We start from the raw sequence: 24,684 nt of genomic DNA, 5'->3' as shown, positions 1-24,684 counted from the left end.
CCAACATCTGTGAAAAGACACCAACCTTTCATGGACCACGCAATTCCATTATAAATTATCCCCAAAGCAGCTTTCTAGTGAGGTGGATGACAGACTTCCGTCAGCTAGGGTGGTAAGGAAGCCTTTTGTTTTCTATACCACATAGCCTCTCAAATAATTATTCTTAGTCATGTGATAAGCAAACCAAGCCTATGAACGGTAATTGGAGTAATAGCAGGAAAAGATAAACTTATTTTTGATGGCATCTAGTGGAACTTTAGACTTCTATTCAAGAGAAGCTATATTTTCTTTCATTTTTTTAAAAAATAAAAGCTAACTAATTTTTATCAAAGTTCTATTTGATAAAGCTTCCAGTTTTGCTTTGCTATCATCCCAAAGCCCTTACTCCTAGAGTCTAGTATGCATTATTACTTACCATAGTTACCATATTTTCAAAATTTTAAAGAAATAAATACTAGTTGCAACTCTTAAACTTTATAATTTATTTGACCACATGACACACATATAAACAAGACACCAGTTAGCAGTTCCTGAATAACTCTTCTACTAAGGGGCATATGAGCATGAAGAGACAGTGAATCAGGTAGCAGCTGCCTCAGTGTGACCATGCTGAGCATCCTTGTCTGTCAGACTGAGTCCTAGGGATATGAACCTGTAAGTCCCATAGAGTTATGAATTATAAAGGAACTATCCTAAAGCTTTGCTGCATACCAATAAACACTGAAGTTTATACAATCTTCATCTCTAGATACAGAGAAGGAAATTTCAGCCAGACATTTGACTAATGAAATCCACTATCCGTGTGAGAAACAGTTGTCCTAGAAGCCAGATTTATAACATCAGTTAATTAAAATTTAAGAGGCCATGGAAAGATGTTAAGAATCAGAGGTCCAGGAGGAGGACTGCTGCAAAATAGTAAATTCTAGACACCATATAGATGTCGATGCTGAACCCATAAACTCTTGACAATATGGTTGCCTGAACAAAACCACAGCCGTAAACACTTCAGCTTGGAGGGGAAAGGGTTCAAGAGATCTGAGCCTAAGGAGAAGAGCCACAAGCAGTTGGCTTCCAAAAGACAGAGAATTAGTTTTCATCAGTCAGGGTTGAGCCTCCTGATAGGGTGTTCATGCTTAATGGCTCCAACCTGAGTGGTAAGACCTACATACAGGCATATATATGGTCAATACTTAATAGAATATAACTATATAACTATATATGTGTGTGTGTGTGTGTGTGTGTGTGTGTATGCATATATATATATATATATGTATTTATAATTTATATGTGTACTTACTATAGTATATATAATTTATATGTATATATAAATAAATATATTTATATTTAATCTACTTATATAAATATCACATTTATATCTATATATTTAATTACCTATACATGCAACACATATTTTTATATATATCGATAATTATAAAAGAAGTGGGCACTAATTTAGAAGGTTATGTTTAAGGGACTTAGGAGGAGCTGGAGAAAGAGAGAATGGGTATGATGAAAATATATTGTACTCATGTATGAAAATCTAAAATAATAATTGGTAATAATAATAAAGCTGTGGGGAATTGCAGGCTGGTCTGAACCCCGATGGTCATAATTCACCCTCATGACATGGGAGGCGTTCCTTCAAGCTCCTGGAACTCTAGCCCCTGCCTAAGTTACCACCTCCCACAGCCCTCACAAGAGAAGCATGGTCAGTGGTCATGTAAGCAATGGCCTAAGCTTCTGACCTTCAGGCTAAACTCCTCCCCAGTTACCTAGCAACAGTGAAGACCATAAAAAGGGTGTTCAGCCCCACCACACTCTCTCTTGCTTTTACTCTTACCCTCTTATTCTCACTCCTTTATCTTCTCTCTCTTCTCTCCCCTCTTCCCTTTCTCTTTGTCTCCTTTCCTCTCCTCTCCTCTCCTCTCTCTCTCTGTCTCTCTCTCTCTGTCTCTCTCTGTCTCTGTCTCTCTCTGTCTCTGTCTCTCTCTGTCTCTGTCTCTCTGTCTCTCTGTCTCTCTCTTTCTCTCTGTCTCTGTCTCTGTCTCTCTCTCTCTCTCTCTCTCTCTCTCTCTCTCTCTCTCTTCTCTCTTTCTCCCTGCNTCTCTCTCTCTCTCTCTCTCTCTCTCTCTCTCTCTCTCTTCTCTCTTTCTCCCTGCATTTCTATAATAAAGCTCTTAAACCACAGAGTCTCTGCCCTGCTCCATCAAGGCCCGCTGTGCACTCTGCTCATTGTTGGGAACTTCTTCTCTATCGCCTCTGTCCCACAACCCTGGAGTGATAGCAAGGTAGCTCGGGGGGGGGGGGTCCCTGCTGCCGCTGCCCCTTCTCCACCCCTGTCAGAGGCAATGCCCACCCGGGGCCCAGTGGAAAGCGCCTGGCAGTCTCTCCACACCTGACTGACCAGAGAATAGAGAAAATCTGGCAGGGTGTTGGGCATCTTTTCCTCACAACTTCCCCCGGGCCCCCCTGGGTACCCCTTTTGTTTTATTTTGTTCCCAACATAAAGCTTAATAAATAACTTTAGTATAAGAAGGAATGTATAGATTAATAGAAACAAACATTGTCATTTACTGACAATGTAACAGAAGGGAACTTAAAGCATCAACCTCTAACATCAACCAAAGCAATCTAAATCTGGATATGTATATTCCTTCAGCAAGCTACCTTCCCTGCTGGTTCCCCTAAGGTCTTGGTTCCCTTAAGGCATAAGCAAATTATCTTCTAAGCAAGCCACTTAATAAGCATGGGCTGCTAAGGGAGTCTTGTGATTGACTTCCTTTCTAGATCTCTCTGGATCTTACACACAAGCCCTTTTCTGCTAATTTTTACATATTCATCTGTATATCCAGATGTAAATTAGTCAAATTCACAAATTGTGTTATATTGAGCCTATGATTCTGTAATCCATAAGTATCTACTTTATAAGAGAGGATCTGCGGTGGTAGTCATGCTGCGTGTGCTAATACAATCTTGGTTGTACTAAGAAAATCAGGTGCCCAGAATGCCAATGTGAGACACTGCTCTTCTCTTAAACTATAATTTTTATTTATTATATATAGCTTTTATTGATTATTATATATTATATAAGATTTTTGTTTTAAAACTGCTACATTTTTTTTTCTGCTCTGTGAGAATTCTGTTCATTCATACAGTGTAACTTGACAAGACTCACCCTTGCTTTCTTTCTCTGAGTCCTATACCTATTTGACGCCTTCCCAACTTCAAATCATCTTTTTTCTTCTTTTCTTGAAAACAACCTACTGGGTTCAATTATGGCACTCACTCTTAAACATCCCAGCAACCTAGGACTGTAGCCTCTGGAAGATGAGAGCATTCATACACACTTAACACTAACCTGACTAAAACTAGAAAGATACTAGTTTGCTTTTGTAGGCCCTGTGTTGTTAACCAGACAGACAAAATTTGGACCTTTATATCATGTAACATCTTTCAAAATATAAGTCACTATAGAAGTTGAATATTATTCTGTTAATTAGTTTTTACAACCTTGGTCTCCTGAATTGTAAGAGTTAATAAACAAACCATTCCAACATTCATTTTCTGCCACAAAACAAAGCAAAATTTAGCATCAGTAACAAGACCAAAAAAAAAAAAAATCAAAATAAAACCAAAATTCTGATATCTAATTAAATACTGATTGATTAATTAGAGATTCTAGACTCTCCGAGTATTTTGTGGAAGGAAGATTAAGTTGACTTACACCTAAGCAAATTCCTAGTTCTGAAATGATATCAGTTGTTTAATATGCAGATGGATTCCAGGACTAACTTTAAAGTGAGTAGAAGGAGTTTAGGGAACCCTAAAGGATATTCCTCAATGGTCAACAATCAGGAACTGTTCCTGGGAGGCCTGTCACCCTCCATGAGCAGGAGCCACCATTCAAACATACAGAATTCATTGTGTAGTAATAATCTTACTTTGTGATGTGTAGGATGAAGGTAGTTTAAATTATCCAACTTAAATGGCATGTGTGATCCTTTAAGACTAGTTTATCAAATGTAGCAATTCATGTCCTCTACACTCAAAAGAAAACTTAAACATGATTTTAAACAGAAACTTCTAACTTCATTATATAGAGAAACAAGATGCATTTGAAATCCAAAGGGGGCCTCTCAACCTAACACTTAAGAATATCTCCCTTTAAAATTTCATTTCCTCCTCTCATCATTTTCCTTTCAAAATGCTTACTGAGCCTAATTTTTAAATACTATTACCACATTCAGGAATAGGTGGTTTAACTTTCTAGGGTGTTTTAACTTTCTTTCCATGCTTTAACTGAGGCTGTCGGGGAAAGTCAAAATGCACTAGAAGAAATCAGCAATTTTAGTTGAGTTTTTAGGTGACTCAGGATTACATTTTCTAACTATGATAATAAATAATCAGTTCAGGGGCATTGGTGTCCACCATTTTTAAATACGTGGTTATGACCTCAAATTGAGATGCTTGGGATGTGCCTGTTGTTCCATTTGACAGGTCCTCCTTGTATGAAGATACATGATTTCCCTCATTAAAAGTCCTGCCTTTGTCAGAGAATACTACTTCCCAAATTATTTCCAATAGTGCTTCGATAATGGACTGCACACCACAAATCTCTTTCCACTGCTTTGATTCATGGCTGTCTTTATTGGCTCGGTATTCAGCCAGGATTCCTATAGACCCATTACATTCAATCACAATAGACAGATGATTTTGCCCTGGGGAGAGACAGGTGATCATAGACAGAGGTTGGTCAGATGCGAGATGTGGATGTGAAGAGAAGCATATGGAGATTATGTAGAATAAATGCACTTACATTTATTATATAGAAAGGAAAACACTTTAGATTTTTAAAGGCCACAGAAGTCATGCCAGTTATCCCAACTCATACCAAGAAGAAACCAACAGTAGACTTCTGATGGAGTCTAGGAAGTGAACCAGTACTGTTTTTGGTGCTCTAGCCAGGTGGATATGGAACTCACTGCATAGGCCAGATGTTATTAAATGATAACAATGATCCTGCCCACGCCTCAGACTTTTCATTTTAGATCATTCTGAATTCCAAGCAAAGTTGTTGTCCATCATTACACAAAGTTTTCTTCAGTTCATCTCAAAATACCCATTGACTCCATCCTCTCAAAAGAACAAGCCACATTTGTAAATTGTTTTTCACCTCTCATATTTTTGGAATTAATCACTGTCTCTCCTTCCTTTTCTCCATTCCCCAAGTCTGAGGAAACAGTACTGGAATCCAAAATCACATTATCAAATTGTAGGAAGCCATATCACCAAAAAATATTTCCAAGTCAGACTAGACTGATAACATTACTTTAACAAAGATATTTCAATTTCAAGGACACATGATTTGCATTTGGTGAGGAAGTTACCAAAAGGAAAACATCATCTACAATGAATTACTCAGAGAAGTCCAGAATTTTGCTGTAATTTCTGATGACATCCTTGCTTTTGATTGTCACATTTAAAACCGGGTCAGTTACCATGGACAGGGACTGTAAATGCACTTTGCATTCGAAGATATAATGAAGCTCATTTTATTCCTGACACTGGCATCCTATTTTATTTGCTATTTTGTTTTATTTGTGTTTGTGGTCTCCTTTGTCCTCAGCAACTATCCTTGAAGGAAAATAATAATAACAATAATAATAATAATTATAATAATAATAATGATAATAATAAACAATAAATATCTGAAACTGATCTGGAAGAAAGATATATACATGAAATTTGGAAATCATTTAAAGCAGCCTAGTAGGTTACAGACCTTGGCCTCCTTCCTTCCTTTCGTTTGTTTATTAGGCAGCATTTTCTCCTTGAAGGCCAGGGTAACTTTAAACTCAGAAACTTCCAGCATCTGCCTTCCAGGTGCTCACAGTTTTATAGCATGCTCTGCCCACTTGTCATTCTGTACCTATAATAATTTCATGCGATACCCTTGCCTCTGCTCAGTCTCTTTTTAAAAAACCCCTTTTAAATAAGTTCCTAGCATGTGAATTTTCAAGCATCTTAACCTTGAAGGAAGGGCTGCCAATTCCCACCCCGGCCCCCCAGAATACATCCTGTATGTATTATAGAGAATATTATAAACGGTGTTAAGTTTTAAACAATTCTTTCTTGAATAAAAATGCAAATGAGCAGATATCACATCACGTCAAAAATCCCATACACAAGTCATAAGGAATGGAGAACAGTGGATCCCCAAACACTAATTCAGTGTGCATTAGATATGAGAGCTTTCTTAGCCCAGGAAGATCTGCTGCGTTGTAAAGAAAGTTATTTTCAAACCCTCCAGCTAGACACTGAACAGAATTAGCATCAACAATTCCAAAAATGAACAACAGTAGTACCCACAACCAAGCCAGGACCTCCTGGTTGTGCCACACAAATGAGAAAGGAGATTCTGTAGAGTTCTGCAAAAGAGGCAGAAGTTTTACATCTATCAAGCAGCGAGGAGTATCTTTATAGATTTGATTCGTTGCTTCATTGAGAAAATAGAGGTTAAATTTTATAAGCTCCTTAGTCACAGGCAAAATGATTTTCTACCGGTCCCCTAGCGCCCACATAGAGCAGGGAGCCAGCTGCTCCTCACCGAGCTGCATCCTGTTGTATAGGCAGTGCGGAACTGGCTGGGGTGGGCTCTCTTATTGTGTCAAATCAAACCTCCTCTTACCTCAACTTCCTTGTTCTTCTCTTTGTTTCTGCCCATTGAACTTCTCCCATTGCTGGCTGTCTCCCGGGCTGGGATTACAGAAATCTGGTGGAGGGGCATATTGGCTGGGCTGCAGGTGGCCAAACCCTGATTGGATGCCTTATGGCTTCACTTGCCCTGAGAAGCCCACCTGCAGAACTGTTCATATCCTTGCTTTGCCAAACTTGGATCTAAATAAAAAAGGAGGAAAATAGTGTTTGAGACACTGTGCAGCAGTGACCAAACACACTGAAAGGAAAATTGTAAGAATATGTAAGAGCGATAACCCAAGGAGTATTACATTCTCAAAAGGATGATTTACTGCAAGTCATAACTGCACTGCTTTGTCACTCATGCATCCCCCTCCCCTAAGAGCATCATGGGAGACAATTCAATTTCTACCGTACCGAATAACTGTCATGGAAACCAAGGAAACCCAGGTCTCACGGGCCCTTATTAACAACTGCTCCTTTTAATGGCACAGACTCCCACATTTGCAGCGACTGACAAGAGCTTTTGTTTCTACCTAGATCCCTCTGAGTCTGTGGAGCACTCAGAGACATGCAACCTGCTGACAAGGTAAATAAGCAGAAGGCTGAGAAGCTTAGTGGATACAAATCTCTTCCCTGAAAGGCTGGCTAGCTGTGTGTGTGCCCTTCACGCAGCTACAGTAATCTGCTTAGGTCAAAGGGGCTGTCAGGAGTGAAGAGCTTTAGATGAGACAGGAAGAGAAAGGAAACAGAGGGGAGAGGGGGACATGGGTAAAAGGAAAGAGGAAAAGAGAAGAAAGGAGTGGGAAGAGATGAAAGGAAGGAGAAAGAGAGAAGAAGAAGCAGGGGTAGGGAAATGGAAAAGGGGGAAGGGCGAGAAAGACAGGAGGGGAAGAAGGTGAAAAGAAAAGGAGATAAAGAGAGGAAGGCAGGAGAGGGAATGGAGAAAGAAAAGAGGAAGGAATTGGGGACTGAGAGGAGAGTGGCTGGTCACAGATGTGGATGGGGGATGGCCAGCAAGCAGGAGCAGAGCAGAGTGGGGAAATGGGTAAGCTAAGGGAGCTGCAGCCTGTTCTCAAAAGCACAAAAACTACCTGGCAGACAGCACTCATTCCTTCATACGGGCAACTCCTGCACTCTCTGGAGTAGATCTGTTCATTTCGTGTCCTCTTGGGAGGATAAAATGATTTGGGGGAAAATATATCAGAACGTCTACTCTTCAAAGCTCAAACAAAACAAAGTTTGAAAACAGTTCCTAGGAGTTCATCTTTGTTAGTCACTGTGACCCATCTCCAGCTATCTTTGTATTTCGTATCAATAATGTCATTTTCAATATGACCTTGCAGCTTGATTAAACTCAGGACAGAGATGAAGTGTAGCAGAAATAGTTCCTGTCATTGACCATAGTGTAAAAAAGACTCATGGAAAGACTGCCAAAATAAAAGCTGTTTCTAATCTAAACATTTGCACTGACATAAACACTTCTGTGTATTTTCAAATGTGAACCTAGTGTGCATTCCTTTTACCAACCCCTGCTCTCTGTCTAACCAATCTGAGCAGATTTTCAAAAGCATAGTTAACCTGAGATTCATTTATGGATTTGGATTCATCAGGGCTATGATGAGCATCAGAGACGGACCTATCAGAGATGGACCTATGTTAAGACACCCATGAGTCCTAAACAGTGAAGAACCTTCAGAACCATCTAGTCTAGCATTAAAGGAAGCTGAGGACAATCTGATGAGGAATGCACATTTCTGTAGAATACTTTTTGAATGGAGGCAGGCAGCAATATAACATTGGACTCTGCTCATTGCCAGTCTCAGCTTGCAAAGACAGTTGGTAAACTACTGAAGATTGAGTGAGGGGACTATGCAAGGGCTAGCCTCTTCCAAACCTTCTGGCCTTATTTGCATCACTCAGGAGGAAAGGGAGGAAGGTGCACAGAGGCCTGCTTGCTACAGAGCAAGAAACTGTCTTAAAAAAATAATCCATTTGAAGTTAAATTGATGTTGGTTAGGCATTGCTGTGGTTTAAGAGTCGCATCTACGACCTGTAACTATGAAGGAGAAATCCTTACTTTAAAAGCAATTGCTAATCCCTTTATCCAGGACAGTCTTAATTAAGAGGAGGCTGGAAGTGGAAGTCTATAAATCTAATAGTCTGTGACAAATACTAAAATGTAAATTATAAACTTATTTAAGAAAATCATATTGCCAGTGTTTACTCCATAGAAGCTTCTAGCAACAGCCAAGGCAATTTTCCAGATAAAGTTAGACTTTAGTACTTTCCACTAAATATTCCATTAAAGTTACAGGAGATTTTTAGCTTGAGTTAACAGAGCGTCTGTCTTAATCCTGCACCTCATTATGGATGTAGGGGATCCTTTGTTTATTGTGAGTTTTTTTAAACTAAGATTGAAAATTGAAGCTAATTTGACTTACATGGTTGAGCTACTTCAATTTGCTATCTTTTATCCTGAAATTTAGATTACAAATTGAATTTCAGGAAAAAAAATATATATCTTAGAATGTTTTGCACACTAGATGCTGTCAGCTAAATCTTTTCAATCAAATGTTTAGAGTTAAGAAAAATTAATAAACCTTTATCAAAGCTTATATTAAGAAGTGCAAAGACTGAGATAAAGTTTTATAATTGTTATTGGGGCAGAAAAAGATGCCTTTCAGCACTTCAGTTTGATATTTGTCTGACTTGGAACACTGGAACGTTCACCAGCTTGTGCTGTGATGCATGCTACCTGTGCCATTCCTCAAGCAATGCCTGAGATACTTTCCAGTCAGAGTATGAAGTCTCTGGGGCAGACATTTCATGTAACAATTGAAAGCTTGGGGAATTCTGGGGATTGCAGTTCTCCTATGGGAGTCTAGGCAGATTACACAATCATTAACCCTATACCCAGCAGCTGTGTGCTAACAATAGACAGACAGTGGTCACACTATCAGGGATGAGTCTTTCAGCTAACAGGTATTCTTATAATACCACACACTTTAGATGTATAAACTGAACCCCATATAAACTTTGTAATATAATTATTGTTGAAGCTGTCCTGATACGCTCGCTGTTGCCTGGGCACAGTTTCCTAAAAATATCTAAAAATGTCTGTGGTCCTTCTGTATTCTGACTTACACATTGCTCACCTCTGCCTCCTGAATCCCACACTGTAGTTACTAACACTCAAGATCTCACCATCAACACTACCTGACACAAAACAGACTTCTGTTTTTACTAAATCCAAAAAGGAAGGAGGGAAGATATGGCTAATTAAGGCCAATTGTCATGATGGCCATTAAGTAGGAAGGGACTTAAACTATCAGTTAAAGACAGGGGAACAGGAACACATCCCCTAACATACTAGACAGACAGACTGATAACTCAATCCAATAAACATGTACTGGCTATCTGCTGTGCTTCCCCAGCATACTAGGAGTGAATGGGTAAAAGCAAATGTGAACATCTTTGACCCAGTTTCTATGAACAAGGAATTTACTGTGCCCTTAGGGAGATTTGACCAGTATTAGTTTATCATTTTTTAAAAATGGAATCCTACATCAACAACTAACGTTTAAAATAAGTGAAATACTAAGTGCAAAGGTCAGAGATAATATCAGCAACAAGAAGTCTCGAGACTCGAAGAAAGGGAAGGCCTGAGTAAGATAAGACATTATTTAACTGACACAGAAGAGATTAAAAATTCAGGTGACAGCAGATGCTGGAGAGGTTGTGGAGAAAGAGGAACACTCCTCCATTGCTGGTGGGATTGTAAGTGTGTACAACCACTCTGGAAATCAGTCTGGTGGTTCCTCAGAAAATTGGACATAGTGCTACCGGAGGACCTAGCAATACCTCTTCTAGGCATATACCCAGAAGATCTTCCAACTGGTAATAAGGACACATGCTCCACTATGTTCATAGCAGCCTTATTTATAATAGCCAGAAGCTGGAAAGAACCCAGATGTCCCTCAAAAGAGGAATGGATACAGAAACTGTGGTACATTTACACAATGGAATAATACTCAGCTATTAAAAACAATGAATTTATGAAATTCTTGGGCAAATGGATGTATCTGGAGGATATCATCCTTAGTGAGGTAACCCAATCACAAAAGAAGTCACTAGATATGCACTCACTGATAAGCGGATATTAGCCCAGAAACTTAGAATACCCAACATACATTTTACAAAACACAGGAAAACCAAGAAGGATGACCATTGTGTGGATACTTCATTCCTCTTTAGAATAAGGAACAAAATACCCATGAAAGGATATAAGTACAGAGACAAAATTTAGAGCTAAGATGAAAGGATGGACTATCCAGAGACTACCCCATTCGGGAATCCTTCCCATCATCAGCCACCAAACCTAGATACTAATGCTCATGCCAGCAAGATTCTGCTGAAGGGACCCTAATATAGCGGCCACTTGTGAGGCTGTGCCAGTGCCTGGCAAACACAGAAGTGGATGCTCACAGTCAGCTATTGGATGGAACACAGGGCCCCCAATGGAGGAGCTAGAGAAAGTACCCAAGGAGTTGTAGGGGGCTGCAACCCTGTAGGTGGAACAACAATATGAACTAACCAGTACCCCCTGAGCTCGTGTCTCTAGCTGCATATGTAGCAGAAGATGGTCTAATCGGCCATCATTGGGAAGAGAGGTCCCTTGGTCTTGCAAACTTTATATGCCCCAGCACAGGGGAAGGCCAGGGCCAAGTAGTGGGAGTGGGTGGATAGGCGAGCAGGGGCGGGGGTGGGGTATAGGGAACTTTCGGGATAGCATTTGAAAGGTAAATAAAGAAAATAATAATAAAGAAAAAAAAGAAGACAAAAAAAAAGAAGAGACATTTGTTCTAGTTTGCTTCTCCATGGCTATGCTAAGAACACTGACCAGAAGCATCTGGGGACACGAAAGGGTTTATTTCAGCTTCCAGGTCACAGTCCACTACCAAGGGAAACCTGGAAAGGAACACATGCAGGAAGCTAGAGACAGAACTGGCACAGAGACCATGAAAGAGAGCTGCTTTTGTACTTATAGGACTCCCTTCTTATATAACCCAGGACCACTCATGTACCACCCACTGTGTTGTAGGCTTGCCCATATCCACAAAAATGCAATAAGAGATAGGTTAATAGAATATTAGTGATAGTAGCACTTGTTTGTGTGTGTGTGTGTGTGTGTGTATGTTTATTTGTTTTTCTTTTCTTTTTTTTTTGTTTTTCTAATTTAAAATAACCTCCTGATAATCCAACTGTTTTACCAGATCCATCAGAGACTTCTGTGGTTATGATAAATGCAGGTAGGATGCATCAAGTTGGTAGCAGAACTTATGTGCCCATATCATATTGGTTTTACAGGCATGCAAAATCCTAGTGTTCCTTGAGCCATAAAAGTTCTGAGGAAGCCAAGCACTATGTGAAATGTCCAAGGATCTGACAATGGCTAAGCCTGCTTGATTGGAAGTCTCAAGAGTACCAATTTGGTTCTGAAAAACTGAAGGAATTCTGCAGAGATGCTGGTCTTCCGTCCATGTTAGAAGCCCAGTGAAACAGCTTCTAACATCAGTGAGACAATACAGCAGCCTTGGAATAAATATACTTGCCAACAATAATTAAACCAACACAATTCCTACACCAAAGTCTCAGGGAACATCAAGGAAAATAAGGCAGAAATGTCAATAGAGCCAGAAGACTAGGAAGTTTCTGTATGATTTCGGTCTCCTAGAAATGAAAAAGAAGCTATACCCACGCTACATCCACTCCAGTAGTGACAAGCATGAAAGGCCAAAAGCCTGGATGCAGTCCTGAGGCAAAGAGTTTCACAGAAACTTAGTCTTCTGGAACTGTGGCATCCCGTAGCATCTGTGTGCTTCCCTTCAGTATTGTTTTGTTATAGGTGCCTCCAAACAATGACTTGCCAAATATCTAAGCAAAATTAAACTTTGCTTCCTGGCCTTCACCAATGCCCTAGGCAGTCCTTGAGCTGACCCTGGGCTTGGAATTCAGTAAGAATGTTGCCTATTCAGTGACATTCAGAATTGCCTCTAGTGTTGTAAGAGAGATAGTGAAGAAATCAGGCTTTACTATCTACTACATAGAGTTAGAAATCTCAAGGCAAGCTTAGCATAGTAAGTTTAGAATTCTTAGTATAGTTATGTATGGCAGACTACATTACTTATTAGTAGAAAAGTCCCCCCACACTATCACTTAGGATAAAAGCCAAGTCGCTCCCATATATAGGAATTTACAATGATTTAGGAAGTAGATGGTCTGTGGTTTTAGAGTATTGCATTATTCATGAGAAGGTTAGTTAGAATGGAACTCCCTAATTAGAACCAGGACTTGGGTATGAAAGCCCTTGTCCTGGAGTGTAAAGACCTCACACCTGGCTTCTAAGAATATGCTGACCTTAGATAGAGAGGACTTTGTCTCAGTTGTTTTATTGCCCAGTTCCTGCCAGTCTTTGTGTATACAGTCTTCTGTTTTGTGTAAGAGTCATTAAGCATCCGGTAACCTCATTTGTACCTTGCCAATGTGTCACCTCACCTAACTTCCCTATTTTATTCTGCATAAAAGTTTGATGCTCCATTTGACAAATTACATTCAGATATTACATGCTCTCTCATGTTGGTCTGTCTGTCATTAACCGAATCCTTGCTCACCCGCAAGTGAACCCGAGTTTTGCCCGTAGATCAGGGACCCAAGTGAGGTCCATCTGTGGCATACCCATGATACCAGAACTATATGGCTACCTAAACAAGACCTGAATAATCTGAATGGTTAATTAATCGCCCCTCATGATGAGTTCCTGGGAGAGACTGGACATACAATGCAAAGTCCTTAACCCTGAAATCACATTACACACAAGTCACACTAAGCAGACTCAGCATGTATTATATATATATATAATGTATATATTGTGTGTGTGTAACAATAATCAAAGAAAGTCATCAATTTAAGGCATGTCATGGAGGAGGTTGGAGTAAGAAAAGGAATGTAGTAGTTATATAATTGTACTATAATTAATGGGAATTAAAAAACAGTTCGATGGCGTTATAGAAAAGGACATGGAGGAAGAGGAGGAAGAAGAGAATGAGGAGAAAACCAAGCAATAAAAACCCAGGTTTTCTTCTTCTGTGTTCTTTATTTTTGAGCTGCTGGTCCAGAACTTGTTGGGCCAGTACCACTAGGTTGTGTCTACCTATTTCAAATAATCTGATTAAGAATGTCTTTTAATGGGGCTAAGAAGATGACTCCTTGGTTAAGAGCACTGACTGCTCTTGCAGAGGTCATGAGTTCAGTTCTCAGCAACCCCTGGTAGCTCACAACCATTTGTAATGGGATCCAATGCCCTCTATTAGTGTATCTGAAGAGAGAGACAGTGTGCTCATATACATAAAAAAATAAATAATTAAAAAAAGTGCCTGTCACTAAAAACTGCATGGTATTGGTATTGATACAGACAGATTGTTTAATGGAATAAACCCACACAACTATGGACACTTGTTCTTTTTCTTTTACAAAGAAGCCAAAACCACACAATACAAAAGGAAAAGCATCTTCAACAATGGTCCTGGTCTAATTGGAGGTATGCATGTATATGAATGCGAATAGATCCATATTTATCACCCTGTACGAAACTCAAGTCCACATGTATTAAAGACCTCAATGTAAAACCAGATACAATAAATCTAATAGAATAGAATAAACTTGAACTCAATGGTCAATAGACAATTTCCTTGACAGCACACCAATGGCTCGGGCACTAAGGTCAACAATTAATAAATGCTACCTCTTGAAACTGAAAAGCTTCTGTAGCCAAAAGGATAATGTCATTAGGCAAAAATGGCAGCCTACAGATTGGGAAAAGATCTTCATCACCTCTACTTCAGACAGAGGACTAATATTCAAAATATAGAAATAATTCAAGAAATTAGCCACCAAACAAATCAAATAACCCAATTAAAATATGGAGTATGAGCTAAACAGAGAGTTCTCAACCAAGGAATCCTGAACCACCAAGAAGCACCTAAAAAAATGTTCAGTGTTCTTAATTATCAGGGAAATACATATCAAAATGACTCTGGGATTCCAGCTTACATCCATCAGAATAACTAAGATAAAAAACAAACAAACAAAAATACCTTCAAGTAACAGCACATGCTGGCAAGGATGTGGAGAAAGAGGAACACTCCTTCATTGCTGGTGGGAGTGCAAACTTGTACAATCACTCTGGAAATCAATTTGGCAGTTCCTCAAAAATTGCGAATAGTTCTGTATGAAACCCCAGCTATACCCCTCTTTGACATATACTCCAAAGGTGTTCCACCATCCCACGAGGACATTTGCTCAACTGTTCATAGCAGCTTTATTCTTAATAGCCAGAATCTGGAAACAACCTAGATGTCCCTCAACTGAAAAGTGGATAAGGAAAATGTTTATTTACACAATGAACTAGTAGTCAGACATTAAAAATAAGCACATCATGAAATTCACAAGCAAATGGATGGAACTAGAAAATATCATCCTGAGTGAGGTTACCCAGATCCAAAATAACATGCAAGGTATGTACTTACTTATAAGAAGATATTAGCCATAAAGTACAAGATAATCATGCCATAATTAACAGACATAAGGAAGCCAAATATCAAGGATGGCCTTGGAGGATAGCTGACTCTCAGAAGGGAAAACAGAATACATGTTGGAAGTCAGTAGAGAGGGAACTGAATGGGAGAGGGGATGGGGAGGATAGCTGTGTGGGGGAGGGTGGGATTGGATGTAGGGAGAGCAAGGTAGAAAAAAGGGAAATCCAGGGGCTGGATGAGGAGGAGGCAATTTCTATGATGTAGCAGAGACCTGAGATGGGGAAGGCCCCAGGGGGCCTATCTGGACAACTCTAGCTGAGACTCCTAGCAATCGGAGATATTGATCCTTAAGCGGGCACTTCCTATAGCCAGGCAGGACTCCCAGTGTTGGGATAAGAATAGCAACTTACCCACAAAACCTTTGTGTCCTGCCTACAAGATATGCAGGGACAAAAATAGAACAGAGACAGGGGGAATGGCCAATGAATGACTGTCTCAAAGCGAGACCCATCCCATTGGCATGAACCAATCCCTGACACCATTAATGATGCTCTGTTATGGTTGCAGTCAGGAACATAACATCACTGGTGTCTGAGAGACTCCACCCAGCAGTCAATGGAAAGAGAGGCAGAGACCTACAGCCAAACATGAGATAGACCAAAAAGCAAGCTTGGGACATATGCAGCCAATAAGCAGCTTGGTCCCCAGCAGCAGGTCAGGAGCTCTCCCTGAATCTGTTGCCTGCCTGCCTGTCCATCACATTCCCCTAAATGTACTGCCATGTCTGGCCTCATTTGGATAGGATATGCCTAGCCCTGCAGGAACTTGATTGTGTGTGTGTGTGTGTGTGTGTGTGTGTGTGTGTGTGTGTGTGTGTGTAGGGGGCAGGTGTTACCTATAGGGGGATTCCTTTCTCAAAGGGGAAATGAAGGGAGGTGAGGTGAGGGAGTTAATATTGGTATTTAAAGTGAATACTAAAAAGAGAATGTCTGTTATAGAGAGGCCCATCACTTTACATTTTACTTGCTTCTAGACTCAGTCAAGTTGCCATCGCACATGACACTATAAAGTTTCCCTCAAATCTTTACAGGGAATTTTGGTCATTTAGTGGCATGAGGGACCTCCGGGGAACAGGGAAATTGCTAGACTCCTGCAGTATATGATGTAGGTGGTACTGTAGTTGAAATGGTTTTTCCTTGTTAATCTATACATAGCAGCCACGGGGTGTCTTCATTTTTCTTCTGTGTTGGAAATGCCTTTGTATTTTTAGCTTAAGAAAAGGACAATAGAGGCTAAGTGATGAAGAGTAGAATCTGAGCAGTATTCACTCCAGTTCATTTCTTATCATTGACTTTTGTGTTCCCCCATTGGGATCTCTAAGGGGCCGGCTTCCCTGGAACACACAGCCTAGATACTTTGCCTACTCTGTATTCCACACGGGAGTATAGGAAGATGTTGGAGGCTGGTGTTTAAAGGTAGGATAGATATTTTATTTTCTGAGGTCTTTCCCCCTCATGTATGTCCTCAGTTATTTCAATCACTGCCTACAAATGACTATTTTTGAAAAAGCAGTTTATTTAATGAATGTCACAAATATTGGGAGTAAAAACACGGTATGCAACTGAGTATCGGAGATGTGGGTTGGTAGTAGAGTATGTGAAGCACAGAGATAACTTCCAGAAAAAAAAAAAATGGAGCAAGAAGTAAGGGAGGAAGGAGAAGGGAAGGAAAGACTGCTGTTCTAAAGGAAAATAAGAATTCTGCTGGGTTTTGATATTTAAAGCATGAGTTTTATATATTTCCTCTCTTTTTTTTTAGACTTCAAAAATGAAGCAAGTCCAACGGGAGAGCTGTTGGTTAGCACCAAGTGTGCCTGCCACTACTTTATCCTGCAGCTTATCCTGACGTGCTGGTCAGTGTACCTCACAGGATCAGAGTAGAACAGAAGGCTGCCTCCTTCCTCTGGAAGCATGCATGGTAACAAATGTAAAGAATAAAATAATAACAACAAACAAACAAACAAACAAAAGACAAAAATCAAAAAGGGAATTTTTGTTTTTATCCCCAAAGCAATATTTCTTCTGGGAAGAAATTTTATTCTGGCTATCAACGCTCTGCTGAAGAAGCAATGCTGCTATTGACTCCATGTGACTGTGCACAGTAATTTGCCCTCTACTTCCTCATCCTTCTTTAAGATCAAACTTTCTCTTCATTGAAACATTTCTTGTGAGGCATTCTCTCCAACACAAAAGAAACGTCCTAGCCCCCAGTGACATATGTGACTGCCACCCTTTTTAATTACATCGAAGCAACTTCACGGTATGTTTACTGAGTTGCTGAATGCAATTAGAGCCTGCGTGATATGCAAGGAAGCATGAGGAAACAACTTTGCAGAGGAGTTAAGATTGATAGACCAGGCCCTACTTGGTGATTAGGGGGATAAACCACGGCTCGTAACCTGGGCAGTACAGATAACAACTGCAGCATAATTTTCAGCATGAATGAATCAGTATGGTTCTGTAACAGAAAATTCCACTGTGACAGTGAGATTACACTGTAGGGAGTGGGTGAGGGCTGAAAGGATGAGAGGAAATGGAAGTGCTTAGAAGAAAAATGAGTTAAGAAAAAAAAAAAAAAAAACCATGAAGACCTAAATTTTGTAGTCTATTCTTTGACTTATCAGGAAAACAACAACAAAACAGCACAATGAGAGGTGATTCAAACAACCCCCACAACAGTGTGTGGGGTTAGTTGTTGTTGATAGTTGTCTTTGTTTCTTTGTTTGTTTTTATCCCATTTGAATCCAATACATAGAGACTTTGTATACACTAGCTTCAAAAATAACTGAAAAGTACTTGGGGCTGGAGAAAAACTCACTGCATGTAGTGTTTGCCATACAAGTATGAGGACGGGAGATCAGAGCTTCAATCACACACCCTTAAAATCCAAGCAGGTGTGGTGGCCCATCTGCAATCCCAGGACTGGGAATATGAGATTTCACACTGCAAGCTGGCTACCAGAAGAAGGTTTGACAGTGAGCTCAGAATCCAGGGCAGAGATGCTGCCTCCCTGAGCAAGGTAGAAAGCAAGTAAGGAAGACATTCCACGACATCCTGGGGCCTCTGCATGTATGCTTGCACAGTTGTACCCTCACATACGCATATATGCACACAGCCACGTGTAAACCTCACACACATAACATGTAAAATCCTTGAAATACCAAACACTGTAGAAACCATTTTTGGAGTTAAAATACTTATCGTTTATACTGAATAATGAAATCATTCTTCAGGGCACACATTCTAAACTTTTGTTCATTTGTTTGCTTTGGAAGGTTGTTTAGGGCATCTCAGCTATCATATATGAAGTTATCAAAACAAAATATGAAAACAGGAGTAGCAATAAGCTCCCATTGATCTCTTTGGGTACGTAAAGTACCATGTTATGATTCTAATACTTTAATTAACTTTCAAAAAATTCTGAGACATAGGTAGCATAATGACATTCTTCATAAACTGTAATGAATAGATCTAAGAGTAATTTGATAACTACATTAATTTATTTAATGACTATATAAATATCTATTTCAATAATTATAGTAAATTAATTCTTTCCTTTTTGAGATTATATTATTAATCCATTTCTCCCTTTCTTTTCTTCCTCCCTCCTAGCCTTCCTATATACACCCTCACCATTCTTTCTCAAATTCATATCTATCTATCTATCTATCTATCTATCTATCTATCTATCTATCTATCTATCTATCTATCTATCCATCTCCTGCTCAGTTCATATAATGCTATTTCTATGTATGTATGGCAAGTCTATGAAGCCTCAACCCTACACTAAGAGTTACATTTAAGTAAGGAGTGATGGGAATTAGAGAAATAGTCTTTTCAAGGAAGATCACATCAATTAGGTATTCACATCAAATGGTCACCCCTGAAGCACATGTACATGTAATATTATATAGACTGAGCAGTGCCAGGAGCCCATCCCAGCACTAGTTCTCTCTGAAAAGCAGGTGGGGATCGCAGTATCTGTGACTTACAAGGCACAAAACTTGGTTTTGTGAGAGTAAAGATTGCTTATTACTAAATAACATTTACCATTCTTGACTCTAAGTTATTCGGAAGCCAGAAGCCCCAGGGATCTGGTGCTTAACACCTAGTTGGTGTATTTAGTAGAGGTTTTTGTTAGAGTTTCTTTCTCTCATGCAAAGAAACCTTGCCTGTCATTGGACAGGTGAAAGAGAGACTTGGAGTAATTACATTTAGGGGACCAGGAAAAGGTCACGCTGGCAGAAAGAAAAACATTTATACAAGCAAATATGTGTAGATATAAGCACATTCATGCATACATTCACCTTTTGTTTGACTGAACCATCTGTCTCATCAACTTATATATATTTATACACATTCCTATATTTGCAAATATAATTGGTAGCTGCAGTAAAACTCTCCTCAAGAAAGTTTAGAAAGCAAATACCAGCACAGAAAAAAACCTCACTCCAGCTTTTATTGCTCAGAGAAAGTAGTTTCTACCTATCTATTGCTGAGTGAAAGAAACCTCAAGATTGTAAGAAAAAAGCCCTGTACTTGTCAGTAAGAAACTCTGTTGTTAAGAAAAAAAAAAAAAAAAAAAAAAAAATATCACAGGCAAATGGATGAAACTAGAAAATATCAACCTGAGTAAGCTAACCAAGTCACAAAAGCAGACATGGTAAGTACTCACTAATAAGTGGATATTAGGCAAAAAGCTCAGAATACACATGATACAACTCACAGACTGTATAAAGCTCAGGAAGAAGCCAGGCATGGAGGCTTACACTTTTAATCCCAGCACTTGGGAGGGAGGCAGAGGCAGGCAGATTTCTGAGTTCGAGGCCAGCCTGGTCTACCGAGTGAGTTCCAGTACAGCCAGGACTATGCAGAGAAACCCTGTCTCGAAAAAAACAAACAAACAAACAAACAAACAAAAAAGAAAAAGCTCAGAAAGAAGGAAGACCAAAGTGTGGGTGCTTCAATCCTATTTAGAAGGAGGAACAAAATAATCATGGGAGAAAGAGGGAAGGACCTGGGAGGGAGAGACAGGTGGAAGACAAAAGGAGACAGGATCAGGTGTGGGAGGAGATGGGGGAGAAGTACAGAAGGTCAGGAAATTGAACAGAAGTGTGTAGCAGTGGGGGATGGGGAAGCAGGGGTAGCCACTAGAAAGTTCCAGATGCCAGGGAAGCAAGAGCCTCCCAGGATCCAGTGAGATTGACATCAGCTGAAATACCCAACAAAGGGTAGAGAGAACCTGTAGAGACCATATCCAGAGGTTAGGCACTGCCCCTGGTTGAGGGTTGGGGCTACCCATTCATCTAAAAAAATATTAACCCAGAATTGCTCCTGACTAAAAGAAAAGCAGGGACAACGAATTGGAACAGAGGCTGAAGGAAAGGCCGTCCAGATATTACCACACCTAGGGATCTATCTGATCTGTGGAAACCCAATCCAGAAACTATTGCTGATGCCAAGAAGTGATCGCTGTCTACTGACAGGCTCTGCCAGAGCCTGACCAATATAGATGCAGGTTCTTGCAGGCAACCATTGGACCTATCACAGGAAGCCCAATGAAGGAGTTAGGGCCAGGACCTAAGGATCTGAAGGGGTCTGTAACCCCATAGGAAGAACACTAAACAAACCAGATCCCCCAGAGCTCTCATGGACTAAAACTACCAACCAAAGAGTATACACATAAGAGGGACCCACGACTCCAGCTGCATATGTAACAGAGGATTGCCTTATCTGGCATCAAAGTAAGGGGAGGCCCTGGGTCATGTGGAGGCTCCATGCCCCAGTGTAGGGAAATGCTAGGGCAATGAGGCAGGAGTGGATATGTGCATGGGAAAGGATACTCATAGAAGCAGGGGAGGAAGATGGGATAGGATGTTTGAGGAGGGGAAACAAGGAAGGGGGATAACATTTGAAATGTAAATATTTAAAAAAGCAATAAAAATGGACTTATTGTAATAAAACACTGCCTGCTGCTCTCTGCTCTGCTATGCTCTGCTTCTCTTCTGCTTTTGCTCTTATTGCCTTCGTTCCTAGTTCTTGTACTCTTTCAAAATACATGATCACATGGTATTTTTTTTTAATTATATACTTTCTGTAATTACATTTCAAATGTTATCCCCTTTCCTAGTTTCCCCTCTGAAAATCCCCTATCCCTTCCCCCCTTCCCTGCTCACCAAACCACCCACTCCTGCTTCCTGGTCCTGGCATAGCCCATATACTGGGGCATAGAACCTTCACAGGACCAAGGGCCTCTCCTCCATTGATGACTGACTAGGCCATCCTCTTCTATATATGTAGTTAGAAACATTAGTCCTTCCATGTGTTTTCTTTGATTGGTGATTTAGTCCCAGGGAGCTCTGGAGATACTGGTTAGTTCAAATTGTTGTTCCTCCTATGGGGCTGCAAACCCTTTCAGCTCCTTAGAAACATTCTCTAGCTCCTTCATTGGGGACACTGTGCTCCGTTCAATGGATGACTGGGCATTCATTTCTGTATTTGTCAGGCACTGGAAGAGCTTCTCAGGAGACAGCTATGTCAGGCTCCTGTAGGCAAGCTCTTGTTGGCATTCACAATAGGGCAGTCTCTGGATAGTTATTCCTTCAGTCTCTGCTTCACACTTTCTCTCTGTAACTCTTTGATGGGTATTTTGTTCCCTCTTCTAAGAAGCATCAAAGTATCCACACTTTGGTCTTCTTGCTTCTTGAGTTTCATCTGTTTTGTGAACTGTATCTTGGGTATTCCGAGCTTCTGGGATAATATGCACTTATAAGTGAGTGCATATCATGTGTGTTCTTTTGTGATTAGGTTACCTCACTCGGGATGATATCCTCCAGATCCATCCATTTGTCTAAGAATTTCATAATTTCATTGTTTTTAATAGCTGAGTAGTACTCCATTGTGTAAATGCATCACATTTTCTGTATCCATTCCTCTGTTGAGCGACATCTGGGTTCTTTCCAGCTTCTGGCTATTATAAATAGGGCAGCTATGAACATAGTGGACCATGTGTCCTTATTACATGTTGGAGAATCTTCTGGGTATATGTCCAGGAGTGGTATTGCTGGATCCTCCGATAGTACTGTGTCCAGTTTTCTGAGTAACCACCAAACTGATTGCAAGAGTGATTGCTCCAGCTTACAATCCCAGCAGCAATGGAGGAGTGTTCTTCTTCCTCCACATTTTCGCCAGCATCTGCTGTCACCTGAATTTTTGATCTTAGCCATTCTGACAGGTATGAGGTAGAATCTCAGTGTTGTTTAGATTTGCATTTTCCTGATGATTAAGGGTGTTGAACATTTTTTCAGGTGTTTCTTAGCCATTTGGTATTCCCCAGTTGAGAATTCTTTGTTTAGCTCTGTACCCAATTTTTAATAGTGTTATTTGGTTCTCTGGAGTCTAACTTCTTGAGTTCTTTGTATATATTAGATATTAAACTTCTATCAGATTTAGGATTGGTAAAGATTTTATTGTAATCTGTTGGTTGAAATTTTTCTTACTGACATTGTCCTTTGCCTTACAGAAGCTTTCAAATTTTATGAGGACCCATTTGTTAATTCTTGATCTTACAGTACAAGCCCTTGGTGTTCTGTTCGGAGAATTTTCCCCCTGTGCTCATATATTTGAGGCTCTTCCCCACTTTCTCCTGTATAAGTTTCAGTGTCTCTGATTTTATGTGGAGGTTCTTGATCCACTTAGACTTGAGCTATGTCCAAGCAGATAAGAATGGATCAATTTGCATTCTTCTACAAGCTAACTGCCAGTTGAGCCAGCACCATTTGTTGAAAATGCTGTCTTTCTTCCTCTAGATGGTTTTAGCTCCTTTGTCAAAGATCAAGTGACCACAGGTGTGTGGGTTCATTACTTGGTCTTCAATTTTATTTCATTGATCTACCTGCCTCTCACTATACAAGAACCATGCAGTTTTTTGTTTTTTGTTTTAGTTTTAGTTTTTGTTTTTAATCACAATTGCTCTGTAATAAAGCATGAAGTCAGAGATGGTCATTCTACCAGAGGTTCTTTTAGTGTTAAGAATAGTTTTTGCTATCCTAAGTTTTTTGTTATTTCAGATGAATTTGAAAATTGCCCTTTCAAACTCTGTGAAGAATTTAGTTGGAATTTTGATGGTGATTACATTGAATCTGTAGATTGCTTTCTTCAAGATTGCCATTCTTACTATATTAATCCTCCCAATCCAAGAGCATGGGAGATCTTTCCATCTTCTGAGATCTTGTTCGATTCTTTTCTTCAGATATTTGAAGCTATTGTTATACAGATCTTTCACTTGCTTAGTTAGAACCACACCAAGATATTTTATATTATTTGTGAATATTTTGAAGGGTGTTGTTTCCCTAATTTGTTTCTCAGCCTGTTCATCCTTTGTTTAGAGAAAAGCCACTGATTTGTTTGAGTTAATTTTATATCCAGCTACTTCACTGAAGTTGTTTATCAAGTTTAGGAGTTCTCTGGTGGGATTTTTTGGGGTCACATATGTATACTATCATATCATCTGCAAATAGTGATATTTTGACTTCTTCCTTTCCAATTTGTACCCCTTTGATTTCCTTTTGTTATCCAACTGATCTGGCTAGACTTCAAGTACTATGTTGAATAGGTAGGGAGAGAGTCGGCAGCTTTGTCTAGTCCCTAATTTTAGTGGGATTGCTTCAAGTTTCTCTCCATTTAGTTTGATGTTGGCTACTGGATTGCTGTATATTGCTTTTATTATGTTTAAGGTATGGGCCTTGGATTCCTGATCTTTCCCAGAATTTTATCATGAAGGGGTGTTGGATTTTGTCAAATGCTTTCTCAGCATCTAAGGAGATGATCGTGTTTTGTCTTTGAGTTTGTTTATATAATGGATTGCATTGATGGATTTCTGTATATTGAACGATCCCTGCATCCCTGGGATGAAACCTACTTGATCACGATGGATGATCGTTTTGATGTGTTCTTGGATTTGGTTTGCGGGAGTTTTATTGAGTAATTTTGTATTGATATTCTTAAGGGAAATTGGTCTGATGTTCTCTTTCTTTGTTGGGTCTTTGTATGGCTTAGGTAACAGAGTAATTGTGGCTTCATTGAACAAATTGGATAGAGTACCTTCTGTTTCTACTTTGTGGAACAGTTTGAGGAGTATTGGTAATAGGTCTTCTTCGAAGGTCTGATAGAACTCTGCACTAAACCCATCGATTTTTGATTTTTTTTTTTTTTTGGTTGGGAAGACTATTAATGACTTTTTCTATTTCTTATTTATTTATTTATTTATTTATTTATTTATTTATTTATTATGTTCTTTATTTACATTTCAAATGCTATCCCGAAAGTTCCCT

General features: G+C 39.7%; 1 protein-coding gene across 3 annotated transcripts in view; it reads right to left on the bottom strand.

Annotated features, from left to right (window-relative positions):
- Positions 1–24,684, bottom strand: part of March1 (membrane associated ring-CH-type finger 1) — a 799,133-nt gene that overhangs the window by 470,999 nt on the left and 303,450 nt on the right. For all 3 annotated transcript variants that reach the window (XM_029532226.1, XM_029532228.1, XM_029532227.1), the window contains exon 3: positions 6,689–6,897. In XM_029532226.1, coding sequence (XP_029388086.1) covers positions 6,689–6,787 — 99 coding nt within the window. In that variant the 5' untranslated portion in view covers positions 6,788–6,897. The remainder of the gene's footprint in view (positions 1–6,688; positions 6,898–24,684) is intronic.

The sequence above is a fragment of the Mus pahari genome, chromosome 19 (assembly GCF_900095145.1).
Source record: "Mus pahari chromosome 19, PAHARI_EIJ_v1.1, whole genome shotgun sequence".
In the NCBI taxonomy this organism is placed as follows: domain Eukaryota; kingdom Metazoa; phylum Chordata; class Mammalia; order Rodentia; family Muridae; genus Mus; species Mus pahari.
Note: the sequence above shows the minus strand (reverse complement) of the source record. Positions and strands in the feature narration are given on the sequence as shown.